General features: G+C 37.9%; 1 protein-coding gene across 1 annotated transcript; it reads right to left on the bottom strand.

The window, feature by feature from the left end:
- Positions 1 to 619: 619 nt before the first annotated feature.
- LOC133865504 (UV-B-induced protein At3g17800, chloroplastic-like) lies at positions 620 to 3,480 on the bottom strand. The gene is made up of 4 exons (XM_062301930.1): positions 3,317 to 3,480; positions 3,073 to 3,212; positions 2,056 to 2,351; positions 620 to 1,728 (listed from the first exon to the last, which is right to left on the bottom strand). Exons 2-4 carry the CDS (start codon positions 3,202 to 3,204, stop codon positions 894 to 896), a joined length of 1,263 nt encoding a protein of 420 aa, XP_062157914.1. The 5' UTR covers positions 3,205 to 3,212; positions 3,317 to 3,480; the 3' UTR covers positions 620 to 893.
- Positions 3,481 to 11,054: the final 7,574 nt, after the last annotated feature.

The raw sequence follows: 11,054 nt of genomic DNA, 5'->3' as shown, positions 1-11,054 counted from the left end.
ATATTTGGCAAAGTTCTGCATAATTTCGTCCTATCACTAAAAAAAAAAAATGTCCATTCCTGACAGTTTTTAAATGCCAGGAATGCATCAATAAATGCCAGGAAACATGTTCCTGGCAATTGCATCTGTGGTGGTGGCATTTGATTCCTGGCAATTGCATCTACCACAGATGCAGTGTCTGAAAATTGATAATTACTGGCATATATCACATATGCCAGAAAATCTTGGCACAAGAATTATTGCCCGGAATGAACCAACAAGCGCCAGGAATTTCATTGTTAGTTTGTGCTTGCACCCCAGGCGTATGCCCATGCGCCAGTGTGTTTTCCCTGGCGCATGGGCATACGCCAGAGAGTTTAAAAAAAGTTACTGGCATATTTTATATATGCCAGCTAACCTTTTGCAAAGCTGATGATTAAAAATGCCATAAATGAATTTTTTTTTTTGTAGTGTATATCCAAGGAGTTCCACTCCACCATGTAGAGATATATTCAGAATATGATGTCACTTAATCTTTAATAAATGAATTTCCCTTGGTAATAACTCATCCCTTATCAATTTGTGCTTTCACTGCAGTTTGCCCCAGTTTCTCTTATCAGTTTGCTATAAAAACAGATAAGAAAGAGAACCAATCCACGTGTATCCTAACAACATAACAACTCACTTTTTTCAGTGCCTATAAGAATAAAACAATGAGGCACAAACATCAAGTACATTTCACATAGAAGACTGTCTATAGCTGCATAATCCTGAAGTCCAACAACTTTTGTTATGTACAGAACAATTAGCTCCAAATTACCTGGTACCCATCACCAAAATTACACTCGACCAAGTTTAGGTCAGTTGTGCGTCCACTAACGATTTGCTTTGCCAGGGATATAAGTGAACAATACTCAATTCAACACAAAATGGTACCTTGAATCCACGTAGCTCTCGACATCCCAGAGAAAAGAACCAAAAGTCACTGCCTCCAAGACAAGTCTCTTCAAACCACCAAAGCTAATCTTGATTAGTTCATCCTTAGAAGAATCCACCGTCCCATCAGGTGTTATAACAATTTCAGGTCTTCCAAACAATGCCTCTGTATGCTTCTCAATGATGCTAACAGCCTCCTTGGATCTTATTGTGGCATATCTCTGAAGCGTCTCCCCATCAAAAGACATTACATAAGTTCTCAGACGAGAAGCCTTTAACCCATGACCAAACCCCCCAGGACTGATGCCACCGGCCCAGGAAGAGACTTCAGGATGGGATGATGCAGCCCGGAAAGAGACCTCCTCACCACTGGGTTTCATGTCTCCCCCCACAGCAGGCTGAATATTACTCTCTTTCTCATCCGATGCATTTGAAAGGATTTTCATTGTCTTCTCAAGCTGAAACCTCTGGTCAACACGCTTGAGGAAATATCCATACATCACAGATGCTGCATAGACTTGCCCAACCCTGAGTTTGCTTATCTGCGCAACAGAGGTTGAATCACCTGCACGGTTCCCCATAATCAGAGCTAGGTGGTTCTGGATCATCTCATAGGCTTCAGGAGAGTGAAGCTCCTCAAGCTTCTCATCTTCGCTTGGCCATATATCAACTTGGCTAGAAGTATCTGAGGAAGAGGGGGCTATGGCGGGTATCAAAGAAACATTAGCATCCATGAATTTCTGCACCACCAATGCATATAAGATTTCTTCCAAAGCCTTTCTCCTTTCATTAGCCTTAACCTCAGCGATTCTCCTGACAATTTCAAAAACACCATTAACACAATCAATATTTCTCTTCAAAATTACAATTCATTATTCAGTTCTCAAAGAAATTAATGGAGACAAAAAGAATGTTACAACTTCCCCTGTTTTATTTATGTCCTGTGTTTAATTTAATGATCAATCTAGGGACAATCTTACTAATAAAAATATAAAAAATAAGCAATAAATTGAAAATTTTAACTAATCTACACTTTGTACAATTAACATGGGCAATTTGTATTTCAAGAACTCGAAAAGAAAGCAATACCAAAATTCGTATGCAATTGACTACTAGTTGTTTGTGAAATGTTAAACCGACCTGGATAGAACTAAGTCGGTCCCAGAAGCAGAAGGCTCTTCCTTCTTTTTCTCAGCATCACGATCAGTTTGGAGCTGTTCAAGCTGCTGCTCAACAGCAGCAGGCACAAGATGTGGGTGGCTTATTAGGATCTCTGACAGAAACTGCCCAATCGGAGACTCCAGCTGAAGCGGAGCAATTGGAGCACTCGACCCTGATGAGTCCAGAGACGATGATGCCCTCACAAGCAGGCATCTCCTACTTCCAAAACCCACTCCCCGATGCCCTGACTTCGGGTGAGAAATTGAAGCACAATGCTGGAAAGCATCAATCAAATGAAAAATGAATCAAATTTTGACGCACAAAATAAAACGAAAAAAAAAAAAAAAGGTGAGGTGAACCAACTATGATAGACCAAGCAGGCTCCATAAGTAAAAGTAAGGCACACGTTTTTCATCCGAAAGAGAATATTCAAACTTTTTTGTTTTTGGATGGCTAAACATTCGGCATACCCTCATACGGGATTGAACTCATGTTTCACCCAAAAAGAGGGGAAAAAAACAAGTCTCCAAACTTTACTCACGCACTCATATTGGATTGTATCCATGACCTCAATCTTCACCATATTTTCTAATTTTCACATGCACTAACTATATTTGTTCCCTTTGGCGTGTCTATAGTTGGATAAACGCATACAGGCTTCTATGCTCAAGTTCTAGCCTGTTGAGGAGCTTCAAGATTTGTTCTGTAAAGACGCTCATAGCTAAGAGTCTAAGCTACGAAATAAAACAGAGTGGTTGGTATTTTTCAAGAAAACGGAAAATTGAGAGCACAAGAATTCCAGCTCTTAATCCAAAACGAAACAGAAAAACACATATTTAAGTGTGAAGGAAAAAAAAAATTCCCCCAAACAACAAATCAGAAACCCATGCAAAAGCGTTCCTTTGGCCCATTTTTGCGTTTCTTTAAACAGAAGAGATGAATGACCATGCATAAACTTTAAACCCATCAAACCCCAAAACAAAAAAGATCTCGTACCTTAATCGAGGGCAGGAACTTGGTACCGAAACGTACGAAATCGGGCCCGTTCGTAGTCAAAATACCCGATCTACCGGCGAGTCCAGATACGCCGAATGGAGACCGGACGACCGTCGCCGTCACCGATTCCATTCTCACCTCTGCAAAGCCCAAAAAATCCCCCAAAAAAATTCACAGAATCAGAGAAAAAAAATTTATAAAAATAACCCAAAAATGTAACAGATCTAATTGGACAATACAATACCTTGGAAGCAAAAAGCAGGTGGGGAAGATAAACCCTAGAGAGTCTCAGAGAGAGAGAGAGAGAGAGAGAGAGAGAGACTTTAAAGGTAAACGCGTTTGGATTTGGGTATGGAATTATGGGTATCGTCTGCGTTTTCTCGTTACTGTGGGCGACTGGAAAATGGAAAAGTTTTAGTATTATTATTATTATATACACATTGTGAATTGTGAATTGTGATGCACGTGTTAAGGTGTGGGAAAATACATGCCCCTGGTCTTTCGGTTTATTACGGCGAAAACTTTCTTTTGGGTTTGTCGGTTGCATCAATTAAAAGGAAATTTTGAAGAACAAAAAAAAAAAATCCATTAAACTAAATTGAAAGAAATTTTTTGCAACGGCCTCTTATTCTGAATTTTTATTTAATCGCTAGTTTAATTTATTAAATACTCATTAATTTCAATTAATTAGATTTTTCTTTTGTTTCGCAAATAATTTGAATTAAATTCTAATTAATTTCAAACTAAATACTGTAAAATGGGCAGCTTTTTTCTTTCTTTTTTTTCTTTAAAGATGTCTATTTCAAAGATCAAATAGGTAAACCTTAAGTACAATATTATGGATATAGGGAGGGGCTCTTCTCAATCCAAACACAATTTAACATGAACTTTAGAGCAGATTTGGCCATAATGTGAGTTGCTTGGTTTGCACCTCTGCGTGTGTACCGCACCTCAATTAGAGGGATGTCGTGCATCCAAAGTCTGATGTCTACAAGGAATTGTTCGAAACTACTCTAACAGGGAGAATCCTTACTAATGGCCGAAACTACAAGCAGAGAGTCACCTTTCAAGATCACCTGTGTGAAGCCCAGATCTCTACACAGATTGACTGCCCTTCAAGCAGCCAAAGACTCTGTTGTAGCAGGATCAGTTATGTGTGGAATAACCATAGTTAAAGCTGTTAGAAACTTCCCACAGCTTTTATCTTTATTCATTAGCATTTTTCGTTTTTTGTTTTTGTCTTGAACTTGAAGTGTATAGTAGGTTTATATACGTGTCACTTTTAGAAGCGAGTTTGTATGGAAATTCCTATAATCTTATTATGGTAATTTGAAAAAAAAAAACAAATATGATGAATTAAGCAAGTCATTTATACAAAAAGTCATAAACTTATAAGATATCAATACTTATATATATTATTGCTTCAAAAAAAAAAAACTTATATATATATATATATATATATATATATATATATATATATATATATATATATATATATATTATTAAAAAAATATTAAAAAAAAAAAAAGTAAGATTGTTTTTTAAAAAAGAAAAGAATTATGTTATTCAAACAACAAGGGGATTGTTTGGTCATTGAAGCCTGGGAGTAGAAGACACTTTTCTAAGTCATTGTTGGAGAGATCTCTAGGTTGTGTAATGGGACCCATCTGGCGTTTACGTGTTGAATTCTTGTACAGCAAGGCGCTTGTTGTGGCCATGAAATTGGCCTTTGAAAAATCCTTTGGTTCCAATCGAAAGGCTTACGCGTCCCATTTTAAATGGGGCATTTTTTGTGGTCAGCCAGACCCAGTCAACCAATCAAAGGCATGATATTTTGATATTATCTAATATTATTTATAAATAAATAAATAAAAAGTTTTAATATTTTCTCAACAAACTTAACTCCAAGAATATTCGGTATATATTTTTGTTAATATCCCCTCAATACTTTTCGTTGGATTAATATTGTTACAAAAAATCTACTACGGGGATTAATTGTTGTGCACTAATTAGGTCTTCGCCCTTAGGGGAGATTGACGTTGAGTAACTACCTAGGACGGGCAGATTTCGCTTATAACCACCTATGGGCGGACGATCTTTTCCTTCTATCTGCCCACAGAAGTGTATGAGCTTTTTTAGCATTATCATTTTTAGCCCCAATTTTTTTATTACTCTGGTTTTTAAAGCCTTTTTTTTTTTCTTTTTTCTTTTTCCTTTTGTAGATTATTTTATATCATTATATGGGCTCTTTTTTTTTTTTTTTTTTTACCAAAAAAAATAATAATAATAATTATTAAGAATATATTAAGGAAGGGTTAAGCATATCGAGTTCCATAGACCTGGCATTCACTAGTACAGTACAGAAGATGTCTTTCGATAGAAGTAGAAGATAATAATCTAATAAAAACAATCCAAACTTTGCACTTTAGCACAACAATTTTTAAAAAGTTATGCAAAAACTTTTCAGACCAACTATAAAATTTGGGGTCAAAGGCTCCAACAGTACATGTGGTTTGGAACGGAATCAAATAGCCTCCTTGATTTCTAAAAGTGTCAACGTTTATACACGTTTTTAATGAAAAAATTCAGTTGGTACTTCTATCTAGATTTCGTTCAAATTTTTAACGACTGGTCACATCACCCCACCAAAATGCTAACATTTGTCTCAAATCCTAGGTGGCAGTATATCAAAGTTGATACCTATGCTTTTACAACTACGTAGACGAAAAATTTATTTAAAAAAATTACCTTCTTATTAAAAAAAAAAAAAAGGAAAAACAATTAAGAGGAAATAATTGGAAGTGGCTGAACCACCCCCATTTGGCCTGGGGTTGGCTCAGCCAATCCTAAAAACAAAATAAAAGTTGAACCACTCCCAATGACCAACCCTAAAAAAAATAAAAAAATAAAAAATCTTCTAGTTTTGAGAGTGGTTGAACCACCCCTATTTGGCCTGAGAGCCAATCCTAAAAACAAAATAAACGTTGAACCACCCCCAAGGACCAACCCTGAAAATAAAAAAAAAAAAATAATAATAAAATAAAAAAATCCTCTAGTTTTGAGGGTGGCTGAACCCACCCTCACCCTAGATCGGCCAATCTGGGTGGCTGAACCCACTCTCATGGCCTTTGGGTATGGTTTGGCCACCCCAAAAAGGCCAAAGCAATTTTTTTATTTTTTTTTTTATTATTATTTTTTTTTTAGGGTTGCCCTTGGGGGTGATTTCAGCCTCCCCTAATAATTTCCTCTTAATTTTTTTTCATAAAAAATGTAATTTTTTAATAATTTTTTCGTCTACGTAGCTGTAAAAGCATGGGTATCACTTGTAATACACCGTCACGTAGGATTCGAGATTGATGTCAAGATTTTGGTGGGGGTGATGTGGCATGCTGTTAAAAATTTAGACGAAATCCAGATGGAAGTACCAATTGATTTTTTCATTAAAGACAGGTATCAACCGTGACACTTTTGGAAACCAAGGCAGCTATTTTTTGCAAATTGTTATAAAATATTTTGAGATGAAAATAGTAGGTCTATAACTCTTTTACCATTTGTTAAAAAACGTTTTCATGTACTTGGAGGGTGTTACAATTATTTTTTAGTTGTTGACGTGGCTCAAGTCATATACTGACATATGTAAGCAAATTGTAAAAGAGTTGAATGTGTAAAATTATTCCTTTGAGATATACCAATGTAAAAAAAATTGGAATTTCGATAAATTAGGGCTGACAATTTTGACACGACCCGACAATTCTTTTTTTTTGATAAGTAAGTAAGTTTATTAAAAAGCGTAAGGCGCCCCTAAGTACACTGGGGGTATACACGAGCAACCAAAGCCAGCACAAAAAAAAAAAAAAAAAAAAAAAAACCCAAAAAAAACCCCAACACACGACTCAACAATTCAACACGAACACGACAAGAAATTAAGGAGTTTGGGTCTACCTTAAATGGGTTTGGGTCATAAACGGGTCGAGCCCTTTTATGACCCGTTTACCACGCCCCTTCTACTTCCTCCCACTGGATGCCTGGACCTGCTCAACGCTCTCTCTCTCTCTCTCTCTCTCTCTCTCTCTCTCTCTCTCTCTCTCTCTCTCTCTCTCTCTCTCTCTCTCTCTCTCTCTCTCTCTCTCTCTCTCATCTTTGCTCTCCGCTCACTGCCGATATCGCAACGCTCTCCCCGTCTCTCTGTCGCTCTCTCTCTCTCTCTCTCTCTCTTTCGCCGATGTCGCATCCGGCCGAAGTGGCTCATTGGATCTATAATGGCGGCGATTCCCAACTTGTTTTGGTCTCACTCCTCGATACCTCCAATCAGGCCAACCAGCTGGACAAGAACGCAAGGGTCAGTACCAAGAATTAATTAATCACTGCTCTTCTTTGAGGCCTTTTAACTAGTTATGTCTTTATTTTGTTGATTTCTGATTTCAAAAATTCTACCTCGCTGGGAACCCACAACAACAACAAGGTGGCAGACAGAGACACAAATAGAGACAGAGAGAGGGCCAGAGCCGTGTAATGAACTAGCTTCTTTTATCTTTTCTAATGTAGACTTGTAATAGAAATACACAGAAGTCTAAACGGTGCATTACAAGCAGAATAAAACGGTGCGTTTCTACTTTAAGCCAACTATCATGCACTAGGCTTCTCAAAAGACTTATGTCGACAGCTTCCATCCCATCACTTCACTTCCGCACGTCTACACTTTGCTCAAAGCCACGTCTTCGCACTTCTCAATGTCAGATCATTCAAAGTTTCAATCCTTCCTCCATGTACACTTTCTAATTTCTATCTTCTTTCTTCCTCAGCTTCTCTCTTCTCAGCTTCAACCTTCTTCTTCAGCTTCTTTCTTCATTCAAACCCTTACAAGCCGAAGTGAGAGAGGCAACCAGCTAAGTGGCAGCAACATCTTCAATGGATTCAACCAGGAGTTTATGGAGGACTCTTTCAATATTAAGAACGAGTTGGCGAGGAAGCTACAGAGTCGAGATGATCGGAGTCAAACAGGTTTTATGGGTCGTGTTGGGTGACTCGTGAAAACTACCGTGTCGTGTCGTGTCTGGAGCTCTGACCCGTTAACATAAACGAGTCGTGTTTGAGTCTACCTTAAACGGGTCGCGAGTCTCCACGGGTCGTAAACTGGTCGACCCGCAGACCCGTTTTGCCAGCCCTACGATAAATATATACTAGTAGAAAAAAAAAAAAAAAGGAAGTTCACTTATAACTATTTTACAACTTATTAACACATATTAGCATGAAATTTGAATGTTAAAACAAAGTTTAGTGACTGGCATGACTTTAATCAGATGCTAACACTTGTTAATAAATTATAAAAATATAGCATTACTCATACTAATATTGTTATTCAAGTAAAAATTTGAGTTGATAGATTTTGACAAAAAAAAAAAATTTGGGATCTCAGCTGTTCAAGTCCATCCATCTATTTAAGATTGTAAAATTGTATTATGGATTCTAGATGTCCATGAAGTCGACTTTTTTAACTAATCATTCTCCAATGTTTAAATATTGTCGATTTAGTCTCTGAGGGTATAAAATGTTATTTGGGTCGATTTTTAAAGTTAAAATTGTACTCGGGTTTTACCTAACCCTCTTTTTGACCTGTTTTTAACGTAACTCAAAAAAAATTAACCAAACTCAAAAATAATAATAATTTTTTTTAAAAAAAAAATAAAAAAATACAGAGATGGTTGAACCACCCCTGGACATTTGAGGGTGGTGGCCGAACCACCTCTAGGTGTCCAAGGCTGGATTGGCCACTCTCGAAATTAATGGGAGGTGGTTGAAGATTTTTGGGGGTGGCTGTTGGGTAGCTTAAGGTGGCTTGACCAACCCCCATTAGATTCGGGGGTGGTCGATCCATCCCCTAGGGGATGGCTTGGCCACCCTCAAAATTGTTTGGGATTGGCCGACCTCTTGTGGGGTGGCAAAGCCACCCCTAGAGGTGGTTCAAAAACCATCTCAATTTTTTTTAAAAAAAAAAAATCAGTATTTTTGTTTTATAATAATAATAATAATAATAAAATCATTTATATATATATTTTTCTTAATTATATTCAATTCAATTCACACTCCCAAATATCTTTTTCAAATTCTATAAACAAGTCAAACATAATTTTAAAACGCAAATTTTATTGGTATTCATAATTTTGAATATAGTAAAATATATATCGGTGTTGTCACGTCATATCAATTCATAACTCAAACCACTCCCACCTTTAGGGGTGCCCAACGCAACCGTGCCAAGCGTAGGGTAGCTCATGCGGCTACTCCCCAGTAGCGACCACCCTTAGAGGTGGGGTTGCCGGAGCAGTCACTCCAAACTCTCTTGTTTCTTTTTTTTTTTTTTCTTAATTTTTCTTAATTACTCTCTCTCTCTCTCTCTCTCTCTCTCTCTCTCTCTCTCTCTCTCTCTCTCTCTCTCTCTCTCTCTATATATATATATATATATATATATATATATATATATGTAATTGGCAATTCGAGTTGCCGTGTCAACCCATCGGTTAGCGTGTTAACCCATTTAACTAATTTTGTAAAAAAGTGTAATTATCGCGTCATAAATATGTTATAAACGGGTTGATGGGTCATAAACGTGTCATAAACAGGTTGGTGGGTCATAAACATGTCATTAACGGGTCATAAACGTATCATAAACGGGTTGATAGCCTAAACCCAAATCCTATATATTCGTGTCGTGTTCGTATCAGATTTGCGGGTCATGTCAAAATTGTTAAGCTTAAAATAATATATATAAAAAAAAGACACAACACTTCTCTTTCACACTCATTTTTCCAAAATTATAGAATTTAAATTATTGATATAAATAAGGGATAAATACCCCATTGGTACCTTAGTTTTACGTGTTTTTAAATTTAATACCTCAGTTTTGTTTAGTATCATAGGTGATACCTGAATTAAGGGTAAAAACCCATTTAGTACCTCTGTTAGATTTTCCGTCCAAATTTTAACGCCTCGCCACATGTCAACCGCTGAGGTTGACACGTGGCACTACATAAAAAAAAATTAAAAATTTTAAAAAATGATTAAAAATAATAAAATTTTAAAAAAGAAAATTAAAAAAAGAAAAAAAGAAAATTAAAATTAAACCATGGGGGTGGCCGGCCACCCCCATTTTGGCCAAGGAGGTGGCCCAGCCACCCCCTTGGCCGGTTTGACCGGTGTGGGGTGGCTGAACCACCCCATAGGGGGTGGTTCGGCCACCCCACAGTTGAAAAAAAAAAAAAAAAAAAAATTTTTGAAGGGTTTTGGCCCTAGGGGGTGGCCGAACCACCCCCTAGGGCCACGGGGGTGGTTCGGCCACCCCCAGACCTGCCGGACTGGGGGTGGCCGAACCACCCCCGTGGCCCTAGGGGGTGGTTCGGCCACCCCCTAGGGCCAAAACCCTTCAAAAAAAAATTGAGGGTTTGCCCATGGGGGTGGCCGAACCACCCCCTAGGGCCACGGGGGTGGTTCGGCCACCCCCAGTCCGGCCGGTCTGGGGGTGGCCGAACCACCCCCGTGGCCCTAGGGGGTGGTTCGGCCACCCCCTAGGGCCAAAACCCTTCAAAATTTTTTTTTTTTTTTTTTTTTAACTGTGGGGTGGCCGAACCACCCCCTATGGGGTGGTTCGGCCACCCCAGACCGGACAGACCGGCCAAGGGGGTGGCTCAGCCACCCCTCTTCTTTTTTCTTTTTTTAATTTTATTATTTTTAATCATTTTCTAAATATTTTAATTTTTAATTTTTAATTTTTTTTTATGTAGTGCCACGTGTCAACCTCAGCGGTTGACACGTAGCGAGGCGTTAAAATTTGGACGGAAAATCTAACAGATACCAAATGGGTTTTTACCCTTAATTCAGGTACCACCTATGATACTAAAAAAAACTGAGGTACTAAATTTAAAAACACGTAAAACTCAGGTACCAATGGGGTATTTATTCCTATAAATAAACTATGAGTTACTACT

The sequence above is a fragment of the Alnus glutinosa genome, chromosome 4 (genome assembly GCF_958979055.1).
Source record: "Alnus glutinosa chromosome 4, dhAlnGlut1.1, whole genome shotgun sequence".
NCBI classification, from domain to species: Eukaryota; Viridiplantae; Streptophyta; class Magnoliopsida; order Fagales; family Betulaceae; genus Alnus; species Alnus glutinosa.
This window is presented reverse-complemented; position numbering and strand designations above follow the sequence as displayed.

Excerpts from the sequence above, each read along its gene's own strand:
- LOC133865504 (XM_062301930.1), bottom strand. The coding sequence starts at position 3,204 with ATGGAATCGGTGACGGCGACGGTCGTCCGGTCTCCATTCGGCGTATCT. Across the intron at positions 2,352-3,072 it reads AGTTCCTGCCCTCGATTAAG|CATTGTGCTTCAATTTCTCA; the intron begins GTACGAGATCTT and ends GATGCTTTCCAG. Across the intron at positions 1,729-2,055 it reads ACCGACTTAGTTCTATCCAG|GAGAATCGCTGAGGTTAAGG; the intron begins GTCGGTTTAACA and ends TGAAATTGTCAG.